The following is a 24434-nucleotide window of genomic DNA, read 5'->3' as shown; positions in this document are numbered from 1 at the left end:
CATTTATTTTGTTTGATAAATTTTTGCTAAAACACAGGAGTAAGAACTGTTTTTGAGGGTTTTTTATTCCTTTTTAACCCCTTGGGCAGTGATGGTGGGGACTTGGGGATCAGCGTAGGACCCCATGATGTTTGCACAACCACAGGAAGGTGCATATTGATCTGATGGGACAAAGCCTGCTTCTGAATGCTTGGTGTGAAGTCAATGATTAGAATTTACCAGGGTCACAAAGAGTTCTAGCAAAGGCAAATGTCGAGGTTTTCCGCAAGAAACTGAGGCTGTCCACCTCCAGTCCTCTAGCATCCACTCTCAGGGAAGCCTCCTGAATCCTGAAAGTGTTTGAGAACTCCCTGAAGAAAAGATGCTGCTCTATAGTGGTACCCACCCCTGTCCACCACCAGCTTATATTTAGTCCCATCACATCATATACTAGAGACAAAACTCAGAAGAAGAAAAAACTGCAACGTAGTATTCTCAGTTTATAATCAGAAGAGTAAACTTTCCTTTGTTTCATGTTTCCTCTTTTGTAATAAAGTTATTCGTGTGGAATGGGTTTATCCTTCGGAAAGATTGATTGGGGCCGTGGCTGATCCCTACCCCAGAAGACTGCTACGAATGAAGGTCAACATTACCTACTCCTCTCATGATGTCACTGGGGATGGAGGGACAGAGAGTGGGAAAGACAAGGACCAGAGGGAGTCCAGCTGTCCTGACTTCATGCAGGGCAGTCTGAGCTCCGGCTGGGGTCTCTGGGGGCACTGGGGTGAGAATGGCCATGGGAAGGTTTGAGGTTCTGAGCATAGAAAAGCCGCTCTTGAGATCCAGGACTTGGCTTCAGGGGTTGACGCAACCTGCCCTGAAAGTCCTGGCCTGTGGATGTTCTTTTTCTTTAAGCAGCTGGCCGCATTAGTCCTCTGCACCTCTTTTCCAAAGAACCTGTCATTAAGGCTGGAATTTCTGGACACTGGGGTGCTAGCCCCGCCCACTCAGAAGGATCAGCCTTGATGGACACTGGGGTGCTAGCCCCACCCACAAGGATCAGCCTTGTTGGACTGGACCATAACTATCCATTCTCACAGTACATTCCTTCCACTTAGCACACCTCCAGCCCAGGGAACATTCCTCTTGTTCCTGCTGGTCATTGGCACTGTAGGGGCTCCGCAAAGCCAGGGGCAGAGCATTGACTGCTGGGGATGAGTAATTCCAGAATGAACCTTGAATGTAGCTTCTCAGGCAAGCCTGAAACTCAGGCTTTCTTGTCCTTCTCCTGCCCCTCGCCCAAACTCTCTCAGCCTTGACTGCCATACTAGACTAGTCCCTCTTCCAAGAACCGCTCCCTGCTGCTCCTCACCCACACTTGGGTAGATCAGTGGGAAAAAAAAGGACAGGAGTCATAGATCAACTTTACTATTATCAGTAAATGGGATTCTTGGCTTCCAGTGGACTTTAGAACAGTCTCTAGCTGGCCAGTTGTGGCAGGAGCAAGCCTCTGGGTTTAATGCTGGTAAAGGCTGAGGAACTCTCTGGATTCCGTGCCGGGGGAGACAAGTGCTTCCTGTGAGGCAGTTAAGATCCTCTCCTTATATCTTCCATGACAATGTCTAGGTTACAGGGAAGGTTCTATGAGATGGTGGCTGTCTAATGTCTTGGGACATCATCTGGAAGTGCTGAAGAGCTTGGCAGGGCCTGGAGAACTCTGATCCATCCCTTTATCTCATCCCTGGGTTCTAGAATGACCTCCTCACATCCCAACTCTGCAGGATGCTGTACTCATCTTCTGAAAGCCCCACACAGGAGCTACCCCTGACCTCAGTTTGGCGTTCAGTGGTCCTCAATGTGTGCCCTGCCACAACTCCATGGGAACTGATTTCTTCATTGCCTTCTCCCCATACTCTTTTACCTACCAATGAGCCTTTGTCTGGGCTGTTCTCCAATAATCTGGTCTGTGTTACCTTCTCTGCTAGCCAGAAGCCTACCTTTCCTGCCAAGGGACAGATGCAAAGTTTGCCTCTTTCTAGGTGCTTTCCCAACGACAGCCACCCACTCTCTGCATTCTGTAGTAATCGACACCCTTGGGTGTCTACTGTAGAAAGCCATAGGGCTTATCGCTCCAAAGTTATGGCCTAGTGCTAGAGGCAAGAATCATAGTGATGTTGGCAGAGGAGGAATGGTGATTCCTACCCTCTGCCTCATCCAGGTCAGTGCTTACAGAAGATTCTCAGATTCTCAGGATGGGGAAATGGTTGCCATGGCTTCTTCGGCCTCCAGGGAGATGACTTTGGAGAAGTCAGATAGCAGAGGAAGGTAGCGATAGGTAGCAGGTCACCTGAGGTCGGCACAGCCGGAGAGGAATACTGTAAGGCAAACTGACCCAGCCTCAGCAGGTTTGTTTCCAGGCCCCCTGACCAGCACCAAGAAGGAAGAGGCCCCAGCTGGGAGAGAAGGGAGTTGTTTTTAAACAAGGTCCTGCAACATCTGTAGACAGTTGTCTTTCAGGGGTGAAGAAGTTGAGGGAAGAAGATATGGAGGAAGATGAAGGCAGTGGCTTCAACTTGAGAGGAGTCCAGGCAGTGGAAGACATTCCTCGCTGGGGTCTCCTCGAGCAAAGCCCCACCCTCCAGATTCGGGGTCAGGGGTGGCATTGCATGCGACCCTCAGCGCATGTGTTTTGGGCCTCGCACCCTTTCCGTAGCTGCTCTGGGACTGGTCTCTCTTGTCACATCTTCTTTGCTGTGATAAGTTACACCCAGGCGCTCTCTGAGGGTGTGAGCTGGCAGAACCCCTGACCTCCACAGGCTTGCTAGATGGCTTCTTGCTTGGTGATCGTTGGCTGGGGAATGGCGGAGGGGGGCTTGACGATGGTGGTGACAGCTCCTGGCAGGAGCTTGTAGGATTCAGATCCGGAGCCACTTGGTGGTGATGGCTGTGGAGTCTCAGGGGTGGCTGAAAGGACAACGAAATAAGAGTGACTCAAAAATCCAGCCATTGTGGGGACAACCGAAGAGCCCAGGGAAAACTCTTCCATCTGCTGAGGTAATTTCATAAAATAAGATGATGAATGCAATCCCTAAGGTGGTTATGGCTCACACGTTTAGGAGTCCCAGACCCTAAGGTTTGTGTTTCATGAGGCTCTGCTGCCCATCTGGCCGCCATTTAACATGGAAACTCAGGCTGCTTGTCCCAGATGAGGGCCCAGGTGCGACTGTTTCCCAAAGCAATAATATATGGAGTGAAAATATTCTGCCTTGGTAGAAAGGGCAGCGACTGCCCAGAGCTAACAGGACCAAACATGGCATCTCTCCAATATTTAGCAGAAGAGTAATACGAAGGCGAAGGCTTCTCCTCACAAGTTGGGTGAGTAACTTCCACCCAACTGGCTGCTTTTATTTGGCAGACGGCTTTCCCACAGCCAAACTCAGCGAAACTCCTTTTTACCCCAGGGGCTAACCTCATTTCACTGATGATCCTGTTCTTGGAAGAGCTAAGTCCCGCTTAGTTACCAATCTCATTCAACTGCCCAAAGGACGACCTCATCCACCTGGCCAGTCCTAGTTCACGGAACACTTTCACCCAATAGATGGAATTCTCAGCCAGCAGATGTTTTCCCCGTGGTCCCTCACCTGGTGCATTGCTTCATACAGTAGACACCATCATTCACCTCACTGAAGACACAGCCCCACTGAATAAACCGTAGTCATCAGCAACCCGACCCCTTCACTTCCCTACTCAGAAACACAGAGAACTATGCTCCTGGTTCCCCCTTCTAGGTGCCACCTTCTCCTGCCTTCTTGCTTAGACCCCCCCTCCTTACCCCTTGTAGGGTAGAGCTCAGGCTGCCCACCTGCCTGCCCCCTGGGTCGGGGCCACTCACACATCTGTCCATTGCTGAGGTGAGAGGGCATCGTGTTGGCAACTATGACATTGGTGCCCATGTGTTCTTGCATCAAGTGAGGGTGCAGGGGGTGGTGGGCGTGGGGCGCATCACTGGCAGACCCTGGAGACAAAGAGGAGGGCATTAGTCAGGACTGGAAGTCTTGGAGAAGGACCACAGCCTTGAAGCACCATTTACCCGCAGTGTGGCAGGCAGTCTACTCATCAGGACCAACAGTGCCTCTTGGGCGCTTATTCCTGGGTTAGTGATGCAGAAATAACCAGGCGAGTCCGCGGACTTCGCGACTCAAATGAAAGCAGGCTCTACTCAGTTTACCTACAAAGAGTAGTCTTGTTGGCTATATAGTAAGATGGCCATTAATTGCTGAGCCCCTCTCATGTGTGGGTGTAGGCTGAAAGCAGTTTCTATTCTGTGCATAATTTTAATCTCCTGTTAGTTCTGGAGAGTGGACACCATTATCATCCATTCTACAGACAGAGACAGCAGTATCCAGGGAGGTTATGTCACCCACAGCAGAGCGAAGCTCCTAACCCTGACAGCCATGGCACCTGACCCACAACGACCTCCCGTTCCTGGGGTCATGGTGAGAAGCAGAGTCGCTGCCTGACAGTGCTTCTCACTGTGAGAGACATTTGACAATTTCTGGAGATAATTTTTGTTGTTATTCCTGGAGAAATTCTACTCCTATCTCATGGGCACTTCTCACAGGCTGTCTTTATCTCAGACAGTGGGATAGAGTAATATTCCTGGCGGTTTTCTCTGTCCCCTGCTCCCTGAAATTCATTATTGACTGCTAAGCTAGACTGGCTTACTTAAAACTTTAGTTTAATTTTAGGTCTCTTTACAAAAGTTGCAGAGAGAATAAAATACAATTTCCTCCTTTTTCCTTCCTTCCTTTCTTCCTTCCCTCCTTTCTTCCCTTCTTCCCTCTCTCCCTCCCTCCTTCTCTCCCTCCCTCTCTTCTTTTCTCTCATTCTTTCCTTCCGAAGTCTCCCTATATTTCCCAGGCTGCCTCACAAACTCATGATCCTCCTGCCTCAGTCTCCCTGTTGCTGAGAGTCTGCTCAGGTTTGTTCCTAGATAAAACACTCAGTGTTTTTGACGCTGGTCCATCAAGTCTTGTTTAGGACTTGGTTTCCACCTGCATCTCTTCCAGCTATCACTCCTCATACATGCATGCTCTCACTTACCTCAGATCCTGGAAAAAATGACTTGTGCTTAGAATGTTTTCCATGATTTTAAAATATAGCAATTTTTACCCGTCAGACTTAGACGCCACTTTAGGGAGGCATCTCTCGGTCTACTCATCTAAAGCCCCCCCCCCCCCCCCCCGTGACCTGTCTATTTTCTAATTTTTTTTTAACATTATCTGCTTGGTTATTTTCTATTTCCATGACATCCTCTCCCGCCTTACAACAGAGACTGGCTGACTCATTTTAGACCCTCAGCATCTGAACAAATGAACCTCCTTCCTTCTCTCTGGTTTTCTTCCCTGATGAGAAGGCAAGGTCCAACAGACGAGGAAGATCGTCCAGGGCTCCCACTGAGGAAGAGGTGGGGTCTAGAGGCCAGCGAGCTCAGATGCAGCTGAAGCCTGGGTCCCAAAGAGACAGAGCGCTACAGATCTCCAAGGAGCGCCTCCCGGCGGTACGGACCTCCAAGCAGCATCTCCTGCAACAGGTTGTCGATCTTGGCCATGCCGAAGAGCTTGATGAACTGGATCTGCTCGATCATCTGCCAGGTGATGCTCTGCAGAGTGGGCAGCAGCAGTAGCAGCTCTCCAAAACGGCCCCGAGAGTCATACTGCCGGTCGTTGATGTAATCTTCCAGGCTCACCTGCACCTGCGACCGCAGCCGCTTGATCTTGCCTGGGTCACTCAACCCCTTGGCATCTGCAACGGGAGGGGTGGTCAGGGAAGACTGAATGTCTCCTAACTGGTAGGCCCAAATTGGATGGCTTCTGGACCTTGGAACACAGGGAGCTTTAACCAGAGCTGGGACAAGAATTTAGGGTCCTCAATAGCCAGTTTACGCTAGAACAAAGAGAGGCTTCCCAGAACTAGGCAGAGAAAGACACAAAGCCCAGAATAGCATCTCATAATCTCATTTCTCTTTTGAATATTTTGTACCCTGGGCTAGGAATCAAACCCAGCATCTTGCACACACTAGACAAGAGCTCAACTATGGAGAGTCCCAGCTTCTTCTTGTCTTGGGCAAAAAGAATAAGGAAGACTTGGGCAGCTCATGCAACAAGTTGGGGGAAAAGCCCTGATGTGGTCTTGGGGCTTCTGGCCCACAGATAAGGTCCTACCATCTAGACCCCGCACTTGTCACATCAAAAGAGTCCCTCTCCCTTGCCTGCTGCCACCTGTCACCTGGGGACTCAGCTGAGGCTTCAGCTCCTCCAGCGGAAAGACATCCCAATCACACTTCACACCTTTTTTTTTTTCATGCAGTCCATCATCTTTTACAGAGTGCCTGATCTGTACCAGCCTCAGCTAGGTCCCCTGCCCTCAGGTCCCCAAGCTGCTGACTCTGCCTTAGGGCCAGTGATGTCACACCTGTTGCTGAGCAATGGCCACCTGCTCAGGCCCAAGCTTTGTGCTGCAGGCTAGAACTAGACCCTTACTTTCTGGGGAATGGGGAGTTGCAAGCAGAAAGCAAGACCATGAGTTGAAAGACACATATTAATCAACAGCCTGAAGTTCAAGTCCGTGTTCTGCTAGTTCCTAGTTCTGTGGCCTTGCTCGAATTAGTCTCTCTGTGCCTTCACCTCCTTGTTAGAAAATGGGGTGACTGATGGCTCCTCTCTCACGGGTAACATGTTAAAATTAAAAAAAAAAAAAAACACGAGATGTTTGAACCCGTGCACCTGGGATCCCTCCATAATTGACAGTCATTTTCCTCTCTAGCTGCTTTTATTGCTAGAGGCCATCTATGTGGAATCAGGGGCCAGCACCAAGGACAGCGCCTCGCGCCCAACAGGCCCACACTGCAGCAGGTAAAAGGGCACCAGCAAGCCTCAGCCACAGAGAAGAAACAAAAGCAGGCATTGCACAGATGCTACTACAGACATCCTGTGCAAACTTGGGGATGAGAGTCAGCACAGTCAACAAGGAGAGGACAGAGAGAGGCATGGAATGTATCCAGCAGAAGATGCTGACCATAGCTGACTGGATGAGAATGCCACTGAGGTAATCAGAGACAGAAGAGCCTCAATAATGGCGCCCTGGGAGGATGCGAGAAAGAATGCTCAGGATGATGGACCAGAAGGAAGACAGGGAAAGCAAAAGCCAGGCCTTTGTAGCTGGTGTCCTGCGAAGTCCTTCCTCCCTGGGAACCCTGGTCTGCCTCATCTACTCAACAGGGTTGATGGAAAGTGCTTCTGGTTGTCATGACAACACGAGAGGCTGTGAGTCCAACAGGAGTGAGACAGCAGGTCTGAGGGTGTGAAGGTCAGGTCGGGAGGCGTGGGTGATACCTGGGTCAAAGAAGATGATGGCTTTGAGGCAGGCATATTCGTTGTCATCGATCTGCAGCTCCTGGAATGGCAGGACCAGCTCGTCGAGGATGCGGATAGATACACGGCTCATCTCCGCTAGCTCCGGACAGTGCCGAGGGACAATGTAGTCATTGCCTGGATGGGTGGAGGGGAGAGGATGGGACTGTCACCTTGGTTGGCCCCCTATCGCCCCATGTTATGGTTTGCAATTAAGAGCATGCTGGGTACTCCTGAGGGGATGTTACTAGGTTGGTGTGCCCATTTTACAGATCAGAAATCTGAGGCAAGTGTAAGAAGGTGATTGCCTAGAGTCCTGGATGAACTAAGAACTTGGCTTTTTTTCAGAGGCCTTTCTTGTCTCCCAAACTCCTTTCACCTGAATGACTCAAAATGGAGGAAACAACACCAAGGCCTACTTCAGAGGCTCTAAGGGGTCAAGGTCAAGGTCAAGGGCCAGATTCTGGAATGGGGTCACCTCATCTGAATGGTTCTGTCACTTAGCTGGGCATGTTTAGCTGGCATATCTGATTTGTTTGTCCCTCAGTGTCCTTACTTATAAAAATAGGAATTTCTAATGAATATCTGGGGATGGTGTATTGAAACATTTGTCTGGCCATTTGCATAGTCTGGCATCTAGGGGATGTTACACAAGCGTTACAAATTAGAAGAAGTATGTCCTGGCCAGGCAGTGGTGGCGCACGCATTTTAATCTCAGCCCTTGGGAGGCAGAGGCAGGTGGATTTATGAGTTCAAGGCCAGCCTGGTCTACAGAGTGAGTTCCAGGACAGCCAGGGCTACACAGAGAAACCCTGTCTCAAAAAACCAACTCCCCCAAAAAAACCCCAAAAACCACCCCCCCAAAAAAAAGAAAAAAGAAAAAAATAGAAGTATGTCCTAAAGGCAGGGAGCAGGGGCTGTACCATTCCCGGCCACTGTTTGTCTCAACTCCTGAAAGAGTTTTGAAATGTACTCTAGATTTTGGAGACAACAGACTGCTCTCTAACTTGAAGGCTAGGAGAAACCCTCCCTTGGCCCTGGCGCCATCTGAGAGCTGAGTCTTCTGGAATCTTGTACTTTGGTCAAGCCTAAGAACAGGGCTGGGTCACACTCGTTTTAACTTTGCTGTAGTGGTGTGGGTGGCCACGTGTTCTGCCACTGTGCTACACCTCCAGGCTCCTCTTAAACGTTTTCTTAAATTGCTTTTTACTTATTTATTTTTGGGGAGTAGTCTGGGTGTCACACTGTGCTCTCAGAGGTCAGTGCACAATCTCAGTCATTGGTTCTCTCTTCCCACCACGTGGGTCCCTAGGCTTGAATTCAGGTGTAAGTCTTGGCAAGAGGTCCTTACCCCCTGCGCCATCTCGCCAGCCCAGGGTATTACTAGTGTGTTCTCAACTGATTGTTACTAGATTTGTTTAAGTCTATTTTTTTGTTATTTTAGTAGAAGATAATAAGGTTATGTTATGTTTCTCAGGCATGAACTCCTTAGTCCACTTAGGCATGCAAATCTCCTACCTCAGCTTCCTTAGGAGTGGGGATTACCAACTTACAACAGTATATCCAGTTTGGGATAGTTTTGATCTGCCTGCCTGGTCCTTGTGTGTTACTATGGAGGTCCTCTTCCCTCATGGGTGCACCAAGCCAGCTTCTACTTCCCTAGCTCTGGCTGGAATGGACAGGCTCTCTGGTCCTCATGTGTTACCATGGAGACCCTCTTCCAAGCCTCCTCACCTAGGAGCAGCACATCCTTGAACACCATGGACCTCTTGGTGGCTCCAAGCAGCAGGTGCTCACCGGCATGGGCTCTCAGCAGCGCCACCTGTAAGAAACAAGGCATGAAGTCCAGCGTCTGCGCCCCAGGGTGGGCTGCTCGGAGTTCAGTCAGTGGCCTTGGCGAGTCAGCTCAGTGTTCCCTCTGCCTTACTTACCTGAACTCTGAAGAGCACATCATAAGACCTCTGCCTTCCTCTCGTGACTCATGAAACGAGGAGTATAGAAAGAATTCTACAGAGAAAAGGAAGGCGGAGGTACGTGCTTTCCAAAGTAGGGGACCTCTTGTCTGCTCTGCTCTTGAACCTGTGGGTCTCTATCTTTGGGCAAGAGGCTGTATCCTGACTTCATCAGGGTGTAGCTATTCCTAGTGTGCATGCCTCAGATCAGAGTCCCCAAAGACCCTCAACTTGCCCCAGATTTTTTAAAGCTGTGGGTTCCAAGTTCCTACCAGTGTACCAGCTTCAGGGAACTGTGAAGGGCGCTTTAGGGTTGGTGCTTTAGTCTTGAGCTCAACCCTCAGTGGTTCTGACTCTATATGGTATAAGCTGGATCTGGGATATGCAAGCGACAAGCTTCCCAGTTGGTTCCAAATCTCCATAAAATTTAAAAAGTCACCAATGCTAAAGATATCCACAGAGCCTGTACTCCTGACACTGTGAGATTCTGTGATGATGAGAGAATTTACACGAGCTTCTGTGTGGATGTCAGTTCTAACAATGTGCTCACGCCAAGTACAGGATTGGCAGGCGATCCATCGCCAGGCTCCATCTTGGCGTGGCAGTGTGTAGAGACTGAATTCGAGGTCAAGTCCAGCTGCCTTTTAGGACATTGCCTGTGTATTAGAGCCATTGGTCTTAGTGCTTGTGTGATAATCAGACAATAGCAACAGGGTGGTGCCCCTGGGGATCTGTGTGCTCCGTAGGAGGTCATAGGTAGCAAGGTATGCTGGGAGGGTCAAGTGCTTCTGTGTGCTCTTTTAAAAAGAGGTGTGCATATGCCTGTGGGTCTGTGTGCATGTGTGAGTGAGTGAGTGTGTGTGTGTGTGTGTGTGTATGGGGGGGTCAGAGAACAATGATTCTCTCCTTCCACCCTGTGAGACCTTGGAATCAGCCTTGGCAGTAAGCACCTTTCCCAGTTGAATGAGCTCATCATTTTTCCTAGACACTCTATTAGACAGTATGGGAACACAACGGTCTCTGAGCTCATAGAACTGTCAGGCTGCGAGAGTGAGGAGATAAACTAGGAATTGGGGGGGGGGCACACTACAATGGGAAGAATGGAAAGGGGGGGAGAAAAAGAGAGGGAGGGAGGGAGCAAGGGAGGGACCCAGAGCACTGAGACAGAAAGGCTGCATTGAGGGGAGCTCAGTGTAAGCCTCTCTGAAGTTGAGACTTGCTAGGCAGCCCAGAAAGGATCCTCAGTACACAGCAAACACAGACTTTTATTGATACAAGTGAAGTAAAAACTGGGGGGAAGGAAAGGATGACTGAGGCAGTGATGGATGACTGAGGTAGCACCCTGACTTCCTCACCAGATCCAGTTCCTCCTGAGCCCACTCGTTAGGATCCCTTTCCACTCCACCGTGGCTGGAACCCACCAGAGAAACCAAAGATGAGAGGGAATGGGGGAGCTAGGCGGTGAGACTGTTTTCCATGAACAGTAGGAAGGGATCCAGAAGATGCTAACCACTGAGTGCATGTGGGCCAGTAGGCTCTGTGTGTTCTTGGCCATCAGCTCTGTGGCTCTCAGCCCGCAGAACAGAGGACCAAGTCAGATCTCAGCCTGGTAGCCAATGTGCTCTGAGCTTTAGGCCAATCACTCTGTCTCTTTAGGCCTTGTCCAGTCAGAGCTGACCTTCTAAATCCAGGAGATGGCTACCTAGTACAACAAGATGGTCTCTAGAGCAATGGAAATGTGGATTCTTTGGAAGGCCATGTCCTCAAATGTCTTAGCTGGCCTCATCCATGCTAGGCAAGATGGACTTCTTATGTCCCATAAATAGGTTCCCAGGTCCAACCCTCAGACATGGCAGCTTTGGGGTATGGGCAGGCAAGGGGGCGTTAATGATTGGCTCATGTTACCGGCCACCCATCACTGCCCTCAGAGAATGCTCTGAGCCCCAGCCAGGGAGGTTTGGGTGGGAAATAGAGGTTAACAATTGCTCAGCTTGGGGGTATCTTGTTGTCCTGCTAAGTTCCTGGGAAGGAACACCGGGGGATTAAACATTAATTCAGGCTCTCCAGCAGAAGGATAGGGGCTGAAGCAGGGACAGCTTTGACACCATCCCTGGCTGTCAGCGCTCTACAGGGGAGCTGCATCTCGGGTCCATCCTTGTGGGGGAGACAAGGAGCAACTGAGGCAGTGTAGACCTAGAGGGCCCGTGGCTTTCTTATAGGTGGTCACAGAGGCTGGGGAGGCTTGGCTTCTGCACAGAGGAACAACTCTGGGGCAGAGAGACTTCCCTGATGCTTTAAGAGACTGTGATGCAGCCAGGCGTGGTGGCACATACCTTAAATCTCAGTGCTCAGGAGACAGAAGCAGGCAGATCTCTGTGAGTTTAAGGACACAGCCTGGTCTACAGAGTGAGTCCCAGGACAGTCAAGGCTACATAGTAAGATCTCATTTCAAAGAGATCCCCCTCTTCCCCCCTCCAAAAAAAACAAGAAACAAGACAAGGCAACATCAGACTCATGTGCAAAGAGTGGGTGTTTTCAATGTTGGGAAGGCAATCTCTCTTTTTTCCTGAAGCAGCAAAGCTGTCTGTGGAGGTCAGTAGGTGTGTGTGTGTGTGTGTGTGTGTGTGTGTGTGTGTGTGTGTGTGTACTCTCGCCTGTAGCTAGAGCCAATGTATGAGGCATTTTGGAAACTTATCCATCCAAAGACTTGCCCTGCTCCCTACTCCCACCCTCCCCCTGCATGGACCCATTTCAATAGTCCAGAGGTGTCTTCAAATATAAAATGCTGACTTAAACCATCTTGAGGGGAAAACATGAGATGTCGCACTGGGGAGAGCAGAGGAGGCCCAGCTGAACCGCTGTTGACGCATCCGGACTTTCCAAACAAGAACAGCACTCAGAAGAGATAACTCCCACTTGACAGATAAGAACTTCGGGCCTTGGAGAGTAGTAATTTTCCCCAAGTCACACAGGGAACTGGTCTTAAAACCAGAGTTTAAGCCAAATCTCCTGAGCTCCGGCCTCAGGTCCCTGTCAACACCTCCAGGAGAGCAGAATGATATGAAGCCTGGACTTTGGAGCTTCTCTGGCTGGTCCTAATCCCTGTTGTGTTGGTTGCTGACTGTGTGACCTTGAGTAATTTACTTAACCTCTCTGTGCTCCAGTTTCCTCACCTGGAAGATGGGAAACATTCCTCCTTCACAGTCTTGAGGGGGATTGAGTTAATATTTGTAAAGTAACTTAAGCAGTTCTGGGCACACGTGAGTATTTCATCAAATAAAATCAAACCAGCTCATGGCTATGTCTTTGGGGGTCAGTTGCACCCTGATGGCCCAGTCCACCACTGCTCTCAGCGTGTATGTCCTTACCTGGTCATCTAGAAGAAGCTCGCAGAAGGCCGGGATGTACTTGGCCCACTCGACCAGAACCAGCAGCTGCTCTTTCATGGACTCACACACGTCTGTGATGTTGGCAATCTTCTTGGCCCGAATGTCGCCATTGATCCCAGAGATGGGAGAGGTGATCTATGGGAGACAGGGAAACACTGGGGGTGGCGGGCTTTCCCTGCACTTCCTGTTCCTTACAGAGAGCCCATACCCTAGGAGTTCTCCCTGTCTAGTGGCAGGTTGATTGTGTGCACTACCAGTCAGTAGGAAGCTCTGAGAAAAGGGACAGGAAGGATGGATTCATAGGCAGGGAGCACTCTGTTTGGAGCATCGCCATAGGCAGGGAGCACTCCATTTGGAGCATCGCCAGCTGCCTGCCCTGTCCCCTCTCATCCAGCTCCCGAATCCCAGGAATCCCTTGGCTGTAGAAGAGGAACAGGGTACCACCCTCATCTCATATGTGAGGTCACCATGGCCCAGAGAGGCACTGTGACTTGCCTGGGGTCACATAGCCAATGGTGTGGCTATGCCCCCTTGTTGCAATGGTTACCTCTATCTGGTAGGACTGTTCTTGAGCCCTCCAGGAGATCAGTTTGTGTGGTCTACAAACATGGGCATGGGTATGAACTAAATAGTGCCCCAGGATGCCAGACCTAGGTTTGAATTTGATCTGCCACAAACCAGTGTGTGGCACTGGGTTTGGTTTTCCTTCTATGGTAACTAGGGCCCTGTCCGTGTGGCCCTCCACAGAAGTAGAAGTGAGTTTCCCCTAGAAGGGAGCCCAGGTAGTAAAGAAGATTCCTTGGTACCTGCTGGGACAGGACCTCTGCCTGCAGGAGCGCGTTAATGGAGGGCAGGCTGCTGTCCTCATAGCTTGACCTCCTTGTGCTGATTCGGTCCCGCTCATTTTGGACAGCTATGAGGAGGAGACAGAAAGAGGTAAGGAGGAATTCTGAGAAGAAGGAGGATGTCCCATGACTGTTAAGGAGTGGGGAGGTGTGAGAGGAGAGGGTTCAACCTGAACTGGGGCCTCCAGAGTGCTGCAGAAGGGCGTTTATCGTGTGAGCATATGTGAGCATGTGTGTGTGTTTCAGCATACGTGTGCCTTGGTGCATGTGCTATCAGGCTTGGTGGCCAATGTTGCACTGAACCATTTTGCCTGTCACAATGTAGGATCGTCTAACTCAGTTTGCAAAGATGGCAGACACAAAAGCTTCCCCTGCCCCATAGACAACAAGGAGGCTGAAGGAATGACCAGCCATTGTTAGGGACAGGCGAGTGACAGCTCAATGGACAGACCACAGCCTAAGTGGCACAGAGAGAACCTGCCACCATCCCAACCCACGATTCCTGCTTGCAAGCCCTGTGCTCTCTTCCCTTCCAAATAAGCAGACCTCGTCCCCTGGTGACACAGCATGACCTGAAGCACCAGGCAGAAGTCCTGGGTTGGGACTTGAAGGCCCAGCTGCCTCGGTGAACAGACTGCTTGGAAGAATCCTGCTCTCCAGCCTGGGAGAATGCGAGGAAGCAGTCTGTTTCCTGTCTCACCAGGAACTCTCTAGAATCCAGGAATCTATGGCCCTGTTTCACAGGCCTCCGCCATCCACCCTTAGTCAATTGGGCCTAAGTTCCTCTCACTGTCCCACTGGTCCTCTGGAGTCTCAGGACACCACTCTGGAAGGAAGAAGGAGGGACGGCAGGGCCTCTGTCTCCCCATCTACCTGAGGATTCTCCCATCAGCCTGCTCCTTGCTTTGCTGTCTCTCTTAGGAGCTGGCAGGCCGTGTCTTCCCAGCACACACAGACCATCCTGGTTCACAAGGACTGCTGTGATGATCAGCACACAGAAAACCCTGCTCTGCCCCTGAAGGCTCCACGATTCTCCCCTGGGCTAGACCAGGCCCTTCTTGAGGTTCTGAGACCCAAGGCTCCTAGATTTATCTTTTGGGGGTGAGCTGCTCTCAGGTTCCCCCTACACACATCCAGGTCACACATCACGTACTGCTCAGAATGGCTGTCTCATCATTCACCAGAGACCTTAGAACCCTGCCCCATCCCCCACCTCCCTGTCACTAGCCCCACCCCCACCCACTGTCACTACTTCCCTGTCGCTCATTTGTTGCCCACACCTGCCTCTCCCTACATCTGGATATACATCTGGATATCCACACAGGTGACCCATGTGCTCAGGGCCATCCCAGACATTCCTGATGCCTGGGATCCCTTTTGCCCTCACCTTCAGGGGTTGGAGAAATGGCTCAGTGGTTAAGAACACGTTCTGCTTTTGTTTGTGGAAGACCTGAGTTCCGTTTCCAGAATTTCGTATCGAGAGGCTCACAACTGCTCTGCCGGTGTCTGCACTCATGTGTGTGTGTGTGTACAATTAAATAGAGAGCAAATCTTTTTAAAAACTGTCACTTCAGATGCTTTACCACCTTTGACACAGTATTGTGCTGCCCTTTTTTTCCTACTTCCAACTTCCCCAAGGTATCAGTTATAGTACTACTTGGTGAAGTCTTTGTTACCTAGCTCCTAAGTTCCAAAAAGACCTTCCTCCCTCTTGTTCACTGTCAGTCTGGCCCCTACAGTGCACCCCGACACACAGTAGGTACACAGGAAACACATGTAGAGTGACAGATGTCACTGGATGATACTGCACATGACTTCAAGGCCCACTCCTGTTCCACCTTCCAACTTTCTCTTGATTTCAGAATGTTGAAATCCAGAGGCAGACATGGTGGTTCATGTCTGTAATCATGGTGTATGGGAGGCCGTGGTAATTTGGAGGTGTTTGGGAGCTTGGGTTATACATGCTGGGGCCTGGATGGATGGCTCGGTTGAGGAGAGACCGTACCACTTTTACAGAGGATGTGAGTTTGGTTCCCAGCACCCACATCACACAGCTCACAAACACCTGTAACTCCAGCTCCAGGAGATCTAACACCCTCTTCTGCCTTCTGTATGTGCCTGCACACACACACACCACATACACACACACACACACACACACACACCAATAACGATAATTAATATAATAAATCTAGAAAAGAAAAGGTAAGATCTTGTCTCAAAAACCCAGAGATGGAAAAATCAGTCAGGGTAGGACAGAGACCCTGAGGTATAGAAGTCCCTTCACGGCACTGGTTGTACCAGCCTTCCACACCCCTCCCTGGCAGCCTAGCCTGTCCTGTCGCCTGCCCCCACTGGGCGCTGCGGGGAGGCGGGTGAAATGAAAGACCGCTGTCAGCAGCTGTGGATAGAGATCCTCAAGGTTAGCCGGCCCTTATCAGCACCCTCAGGCTCAGTCACGGAATGATGTTTTCCTAATGTTTGCGCAGTATTAGCAGGGTCGGGGACCTAATGTAACTTCCATTGAATATTAACCGACAGGACAGGAGGTGGCGAGAACCTGAACCTGTCTTCCTAGAGAGCCCTGGGTGGGTCCTAGGGGCTCAACTGGGCTTGTGAGGAAGGTCCTACAGGGTGCGCTATACTCCTCCTGTACTTCCTGGTTGTGGTCTCTGCCTGGGCTTTCTGCCACCAGCAGCTGGGCTTTTGACCTGAGCCTGGGACCCAAGATAGGGTAGCTGTCCCTCTCCCTGACTTCAGTCACAGGACAGAATTTTCCATCAGCTGGTTTCTTGTTCGCTAACACCCAAGACTTCCCCACCCCCAGTCTGCCTCCTCCAGGGAAGCCCCTTGTGGCCTCTGTGGCACATCCTCTGTCTAGGACTCATGTAGTTGTGAGCTCTCCAATGCCCCGCCAGAGGTTTCAGTTACCAAGAACAGAATGTGCCACCCCAAAAGGATCTTTTCAAATTTCAGTCCAGGGAGCTTGAAGACTTGGTTCTGACAGCCTAAACTCTGCTCTCTCCCAACACATCACATCACTTCTCTTGCCTCAGTTTCTCCGCCTGAGAACTGGGTAGATCTTCCTTTACTAGCCCTAGCTGCTCTGTCAGCCTTGTTTCCAGATCACTTTTTGGTCCTTGAGAACTTTAGGATGTCTAGTCCGCAAGGCCATGTGCAGGAGACGTTGGCAGGAAAAACAAAACAAAACAAAACAAAAAAACAAACATGTCCCCAGTCACCTGGTCAGTCGATTTGAGATCTTTCCATCAAGCCGAGGTTCTGAGGACAGTCAGACCTAGCAATAGCCTTGCTAGTGCTTACCCAAGGCATCTCCCAGAATGCTTTGCTTTCCTGGGCTACTTACGCTTCACAATCTCTCAATAATGCACGTGTGCATACACACACACACACACACACACTCACGACTGTTTACTAGCCAGCACTGTCTGCCAGTGACTCAGTGGCTCTTCTGTCCCCCTGGCAGAAGCTTTATTTCCCAGTTCAAAGAAGCAAGCAGTTTGTTTCAAGGCTGAGCTATGGCTGCATGGGGTAGGCCTTCTCTTCTCTCAGGAGCTAGGATCTAGGGTTGCTTGGCTTTGTAGATCGACTGGAAAAGTAGAACCCAGAGGGGCTGGAAGCCTCCCTCAATTTCCCTCTAGAAACTGTCTAACCAAAGGCACGTGACCACATGCACACTTACTAGCTAGCCCCATTAGACTGCCTGCTTTTCTCTCACCTGTTGGTAATTCTGTAGGAGAGACTCATTCTCTAACAGAATGCTTATGGGTAATCATCAAGTGCCTATTATCCCGGGAGCTGGATAACAGAATCACCAGCCACAGGAACTGTACAAAAGGAAGCCCTTAGGCTGGAGTCCTTCGTCTCCGATGTTCACACATGCAGCACATGCCCTTTCCACAAAGGGGTCGTCAACGACAAGATGAGGTTAGCCAGGGAGCTGTGTGCCCATGGGAAGCAGCAGGGGAAGGGGGAGGGGCACAGGCCCCCACGTCAGAGAAGCAGAGGCCTGTATGGACCCTTCTGAGGGACAGGAAGGAAGAATGCTCTCAGCATGGAGGGCAGACACTGGGCAGGGAGGCTGTCCCCTCTAGCTTGCCTTCTGTCTCTCTCAGCCCAGCATGAGCTGGGTCCCAGGTTCTTGATTCAGAGAGAGGGGCAAAGGGAGAGAGAATGGAGGGAGAGAGAGGGAGAAGGAAAGGGAGAGAGTGTGTGCATGTATGCATGTGTGTGTGTGTGTGTGTGTGCATGTGTGTGTGTCTGACAGTCTGGCCAGAGGAGAAGAGTGGGGACCAAAAGAACACACTAGTTAGAAAAACTAAGCTGAGAGAAGAAAGGGAAGAGGTTTGAAAATGAACTCATTATTTAGGAAAAAAAAGTTTAAAGTTTTTTTTTTTTTATTTCTGAGCTTGAGAAAAAAATAATTCTTTTTTCCTTTTCTTCTTCCTCTTCCTTCCTTCCTTCCTTCCTTCCTTCCTTCCTTCCTTCCTTCCTTCCTTCCTTCCTTTCCTCTCTCTCTCTCTCTCTCTCTCTCTCTCTCTCTCTCTCTCTCTCTCTCTCTCTCTCTCTCTCTCATTTTCCCTGTATTCGGGAGTGGCCCAGGGCCCTGTGTGTTTGCCAGGCAATGGCTCTACTGCAGTGTTCCAGCTCTGGTCTCTGAAAACTGTCATAAAGCAGGCTGGAGGGCACAGTGTACACAGCACTGAGGTGCCCACAGCATGAAGCTGGAGCTGTGACCTCTGCTCTTCCAGGCACCGCCATGGCTGGGGGCCTCAGCCAGGGGACTAACTGCTCTGGTCCTCAGTGGCTTCTGCCATGAGAGGGGACAGTATTCATTCCAGGCTCTCAGAGGGGCCACGAGAATAAAATGACCCGTGACACAGGGAAGAGCCAGCTCCATGTCTGATGCAGGAGTTGGCCTGGGCCGACTTAGGGGACACTGGATTAACTCCATCTCCACCACCCAGGCTGGAGTAGATACCTCAGTCCACTGTTAGGAGAAATTTCTAGAGGTGCCCTGACACCCAGCAATGAGGACTTAGGGGATTGTGGTTCTTGTCTTTGGACAGGAAGCTCAAAACGGGGCCCTCTGTTTATATTTGTGGCGTCTGGATGGCAGGCTCTTGAGTGTTTGCTGTGCCACGTTCTATGTTTTTCCTAATGCTTGTGGTAGCCATTAGAAAGGGCGCCCATCTTGGCCGCCTCATGGTAGCACAGGAAGGCCTGGTGGCAGTTGCTGGGAGCTGAGGTGAGTGAGTGGGAGCTTTATCTCTGAATCTTTCTCAAGACCAAGCCCAGCCGCTCCCTGTGGTCAGATCTCCAGGCCCTCCCTCTTCTCAGCCATTAGCCAGTCATCCCAGGGCCTGCCACAGAGCCATAAAGTATGGCTACAGTTGTAAATGCAGGGTTGGTTGGAGCCTGAGCTTGCAGGTGGGGCAGGGGTGTGGGGGGAGGGGCTGGGGCTCACCTTCCTTCTTCATACCAGCCCGGAAGCACTTCTTGAGCCTGCAGTAACGACACTGGTTTCTCTTATCTTTGTCCACTACGCATTGCCGGCTAAACCTGGAGAGGACGTTGGATGGTTGAATGGAGGAGAAATGGCCTCTCCCTCGTAGGACAGAATCAGGACCGGGCTGTCAGGCAACCCCCACTCTCCCTGCTCCATGTTTGCACCCCAGGAGTGCTAATGTTAATCAGAAGCCAAGGGGTCCGTGGACTGTCTGAAAGTCCATTTTGTCCCACTCAACATAGGAAGTTGAAGCCCAGAAAGGTGGCATGTGACTTTCGTCCCTCAGCTGGTTGGCAGTGGAGCTGAATTGGAAACCTTAGACTCTGGGGTACCAGCTTGTTTTACCATGTCCTATGAGAGCCCATAGTCCTTAGCACGCTCCTGGCTAAGGCTTAGAGACAGTAGTTGATCCACAACAGGGAAAGACAAGGTTATGGGGTGGGGGGTGGATTTCAGTACTGACTCCAGCATTCATTGGTGTCAGGTAAATCCTTAGCCCTCCAAGACATAGCCTTCCCTGTCTACAAACCGAGGATAATACTTGTTACCACGCCAGAGGGTCATTGGCAGGTGACAACGATATATGTGTAGAACAGGCTTGTCATGGGGCAATGACTCAGTCAACTGCTTCTAGTATTTTACTGTTGCTATCCAAAACGAGAGATGCTTTTGAAAGATGAATTTTCATAATCTTGGGAGCTTACTGGGATAGATAGAAATGAGCCAGTGCCTTGATAGAACCTAGAAAAGGAACAAGTCGGAGGGCTGGTCCTATCCTCTCTAAGGTTGTTAGGCGGTTACTAAAGTAGCTGCTTACATCTGAATCCACAGATGCTAAGAAACCAGAGTGTCCTTGAATGTCTAGAAGGGCAGATGCCTCAAGATGGACCCTCAGGAGACATGAATCCCATTATACCCATGTCCCAGATGAGAAAGTTAAGGCCTGCACTGGCTCCTCACCTGCAGGAGTACATGTGGTTCTTCCTCACGCTCCTCCTGAAGAATCCCTTGCAGCCGTCACAGCTTGAGGCTCCGTAGTGTTTGCCAGTGGCCCGGTCGCCACAGATTGCACACAGGGCACTGACACCCAGGCTGTTGGATGAATTGAGGTTGGCGCCTTCAGATGGGGATGTGTCTGTACCAAGAGAGGGCAAATGAGGATCCAGGATGGGTAGAGAGTAAAACAAACCAAAAACAAGTCTGAGACTCACAATAGGCTCCCCGGAGCTGGGGGCCATGTCAACCCCGTCCTGGTCCCCTCAGTGCTGGTGGCTTTTGGAGTCTCTGTTTCTGGTCTATAAATCAGAACTGTACTGCTGATCTCCTGGGGCGCCTGCAAGGAAGGCTTCAGGTTCCCCAGGAGGGGGTGGTGACCTCACCACCACAGTCATTTACGGATTCCTAGTTAGAAGCTCTGGGGACAGTGACCACTCAGACACTTTGTCATCAGAAGAACTGGACCAGGGGGACCTGAGCTTTGCCTGAGACTCCACAGACCCTCCCAAAGAGTGGAAAGATACACGCAAAGCACCTTCTTTCTTTGCCTCTGGGGTGGAGTGCTGACAGAGTTACCACATCTGGGCAGATGTGGGACCCTCTTACCACAGACCAGAAACCATCTCTCCGTCCGAGTGCGCGGAGGACAGACTCAAAACCTCTGGCAAAGGAGAGTTCAACTTGTGTGCCAAAAGTCCTGGGCATCTGGACTGGTGCTACCCCTAACTTACCTCAGGCCCTGAACCAGTTCCTTTCCTAGCCTCAGTCTCCCCAACTGCAAAGGGATCAGTTTAACTGGTTCGACTGGTTTTAGAAATATATGTATATATATTTTAACACACACTCACACATATATATCAAAAGATCGCACTTTTTCTAAAAGCAAATCTTCCACCACAGATAAACTCTTTAGAAAAATCTCGTCAACGGGAAATAAAGGCAGGAGAATGAAGAAAGAGTTTTCAAGGCCAGACTCAGCTAAGTAGTAAGTTCCAAGTCAGTCTGAGACCTTGTCTCAAAAAGGAGAAGAGAGAGAGAGAGAGAGAGAGAGAGAGAGAGAGAGAGAGAGAGAGAGCAAAAAAATCACCCTTTGGAGATGATAAACTCTGAAATTATTCCTCCCAAAACAAAAGTCCGTGCATGTGTGCAAACACACACACACACACACACACACACACACACACACACAAGGACGGGGGTATCTCCATAGAAACTTGGCTCTTGGGTTGTTAAGGAAATGTCCAATTGCAAACTGGAGAGGACCGTGGTGTGCTGAAGCAGGGACTCTGAAGCTTCGTAGCAGTGGATCAAACCCCTCTTGGCCTTGTGGCACTGGGTTATTTCTTGCCATTGCCCCCCCGCCCCTCCCCCACTTGCCAGACAGAGCATCATCATCTCCCAGACCTGCCCATGGTTGGTGAGTCAGTCAGCCGGAAGTGCCTGGCATACAGTGAGTTCTAGAACTGTCTGTGAACTAAACATGTCTCCGCAGAAGAGAACGCGCCCAACAGGCCTCTCGCGGCTGCTTCCCATTTATGCTGTCTTCTGGCTGAACCGTTCGTTCCTAGGACCTCTGCCTGTTCAGAGTGGAGCCCCCTCCGGCTGGTGAATTATTCCCAAGGCGGGGATAATTGTTAAGCTTCATTGGCTCTTTCTCCCTCATCCTCTCCTTCCTTGACCCCCAGGGAGAGCTGAGCCTGCAACTTGGGCAGAGGCCGGCAAGGTGTCCCCTTGCTGGGCAGCACGGGCCCCCTGAGGTCAGCAGGCCACTTCCATTTCCCAGTTGAGAACACTGAGGCTCAAAGAGAGCACAAGGGACTTATCCAGCATCGTTACATTGCTGCCAGGCGAGGGGCTGGGTTAGAATCCTGTGATCTAGCCGTGTCACCTGTGCCTGGAGATCTGTGGGGACTTTAGAAACAAGACCCTTCTGCTGTTTGTGAACTGGGGATGGAATGCGGGAACAGATATCCTTAACACCCTCTAGCCATTAGTTCAGGATGGACCCCAATCGCTTTGGAGGACCACCTCCTATAACCTCAACTCTCAGACCTCTGTGAACTCCAGAAGGGCCTACGGACCCTTCCGACACACGCTGAGTCCTGGAGACCACCCGTGTAGGGACCAGGATCAAACAAGCACTAGGAAAGCCCTTGTAAACTTTATATGCTGTTCCACCTGTCCGAGTTTTACAGATGAAGAAACTGAGGCTGGGGAGGGAGCATTTTTCAGAGATGGGGGTGACTGGTGTGTCTTCGGGACACTTAATCAAGGGCTCGGCCTCGGGTCTAGGTGCATAGCACTCCTAGATACTGAGGGGGCTGTGTGGTGGGCAAGAGTGTGACAGCAAGTACTGTCCCCGTGGGGATCGCATGCTTCCATCTCGGGGCAGAAGCAACTTGTTCGCCCTGAACACTTCCCTGAGTACCTCCTCTGAATCACCCATGGCCAACAAGGCTGGGAGAAAAGGAACCCATTTCCATACTGCATAAGAGACAAAGAAGGAGGTAATGTACCCAAGGTCACTCGGTTCTTGGCAAGTGATACTAGGGGGATGGGAGGGAGACCGACCATGGACAGAGCCCACACGCTGCCTCCTCCTTCTAGCTAGACTGAGAGCACACACAGCTTTCTAGACCTAGGCCTTGAAACCCGAAAGCTGCTGTACAGTAAGAGTCACGGATGGGAAGTGGTGGCAGGCCAGCCTGAGCCAGGTGCCGTCTCCCCAGTGCTAGTCTGGAACCTGGTCCCGTCCCTTCCAGAAGCTTCCCATCCTCCAGGATGCCTGCCTTCTCAACCCTCTGCCAAAGCGAACACCCTCACCCCACAGACGTATTCTCGGTGATATTGGAACAGATGTTTGAACGATGGTGACACAGGGACAACAGAGACACAAATGCGCATGCCGCTGCCGTGAATTCCAAGTTTTGATATATAGTTACAGTTAAGACTCTCACAACATAACCCTGGTATTTTGAAAGACTGGATCAAAGGACCTCAAGTTCCAGGCTAACTTGTTTTAAGTTACACTCTGTATCTAAAACAAACAAACAAACAAGCAAACAAACCAAGTTGGGTCTGGTGGGCGCAAGCCTTTAATCTCAGCATTTGGCAGAGACAGGTGGAATTCTGTGAGTTTGAGGATAGCCTGGTCAATGTGGTGAGTTTCAGGACAGCTAGAACTATGTAGAGACCCTGTCTCAAAAAAATAATAATAAAACAAACAAACAAGCAAAGCCCTGTCAAATGGTGCCACACGATCTTGCATACCAGAGAGCAGTGTCCAGTAGCACAGGGGCTGTCTGCACATGCGCAAAAGCAAAATGCACTCAGGACCACCGGGCAGAAGGCACAGGGTATGTCCACATTTCCAAGTGTGTTATGTCTGTCACCCACACTTACAGACACTATACATACACACATATATCTAAGCAAAACAAAACAAAATAAAACAAACAAACAAAAGTCAAAAACAAATCCGAAAACCAAAACCCAAATGGTCCTGGAGACAGAACTACAGACCATTCGACACATATAGACACAAAGCCAGGACACAAACTCAAAAAGGGCAACTGACACGCAGCTGTGTCGCCGTCCCCATGTCACTCATACACTTACAAGGACGCCTAGGACCATACACATAAACCGAAAATTCTACTTTTCTCCTGAACTCCTGTTTCCCAAGTAGCCATGTCTCCTGTCACAATCTCTGGAGATAAGACAGACCTTTCGTTGCTTGCCCATAAAAGGGTCCAGGGGGCCTGAAGATGGGGTCATGCTGGATAGGTTTTCTGCAGCCACCCAGAGGAAGCTCACTATCACGGCCCCATTTCCTCAACAAGCTAAGTAGGGCAGCGTAAGCCTCTGGAGCCTAGGTAGGGAGGATCTGGGGAAGTTTCCTGTTGGAAATCCACCTCTGCAGGCCTCGGTCACCCAGAATGCCTCTGGTCACAGTATGAAGGCCCACTTGCTTCACCTGGCAACACCTGTACGAGTATAGGACCAACCTACAATTTTTCTGTATTTCCCCTCCCATCCCAAAGTCCAGGGCCAAAGATCCGCTCCATACCTGAGCACAACTGCCCCCACCTACCATTGCCCATGGTCAACACCTGCACATTTTCAAACTCCAGGGTGGTGTAGGCTGGGTCCAGGGCAGCACTGTAGTCAGCCATGTCCATGTCGGCGAGAGTTTTAGAGAGTCGCATTCTCCCCTACCCACGCCTCAGCCCCTTGTCCTGCCCTGCCCAGGATGCCACCCAAGCCCCTGGGCTGAGCCCCAGCCCTCACGTCCCCGCCCTCCTCCAGCCTCCTCCCAGGTCCCTTCTCTG

The 24434-nt window shown here is 50.6% G+C and overlaps 1 protein-coding gene across 1 annotated transcript; it reads right to left on the bottom strand.

Annotated features, from left to right (window-relative positions):
* Positions 1–2136: 2136 nt before the first annotated feature.
* Hnf4a (hepatocyte nuclear factor 4 alpha) lies at positions 2137–24311 on the bottom strand. Its single transcript, XM_052181556.1, has 10 exons — positions 24197–24311; positions 20068–20242; positions 19066–19160; positions 13539–13645; positions 12712–12867; positions 9126–9213; positions 7374–7529; positions 5548–5784; positions 3842–3994; positions 2137–2943 (listed from the first exon to the last, which is right to left on the bottom strand). The coding sequence occupies exons 1-10, from the start codon at positions 24309–24311 to the stop codon at positions 2801–2803; spliced, it is 1425 nt and encodes a 474-aa protein (XP_052037516.1). The 3' UTR covers positions 2137–2800.
* Between the last annotated feature and the right edge of the window lie 123 nt (positions 24312–24434).

This window comes from Apodemus sylvaticus, chromosome 5 (genome assembly GCF_947179515.1).
Source record: "Apodemus sylvaticus chromosome 5, mApoSyl1.1, whole genome shotgun sequence".
NCBI classification, from domain to species: Eukaryota; Metazoa; Chordata; class Mammalia; order Rodentia; family Muridae; genus Apodemus; species Apodemus sylvaticus.
This window is presented reverse-complemented; position numbering and strand designations above follow the sequence as displayed.

Excerpts from the sequence above, each read along its gene's own strand:
- Hnf4a (XM_052181556.1), bottom strand. The coding sequence starts at position 24,311 with ATGCGACTCTCTAAAACTCTCGCCGACATGGACATGGCTGACTACAGT. Across the intron at positions 20,243-24,196 it reads GGTGTTGACCATGGGCAATG|ACACATCCCCATCTGAAGGC; the intron begins GTAGGTGGGGGC and ends CTCTTGGTACAG. Across the intron at positions 7,530-9,125 it reads CAAGGATGTGCTGCTCCTAG|GCAATGACTACATTGTCCCT; the intron begins GTGAGGAGGCTT and ends CCACCCATCCAG.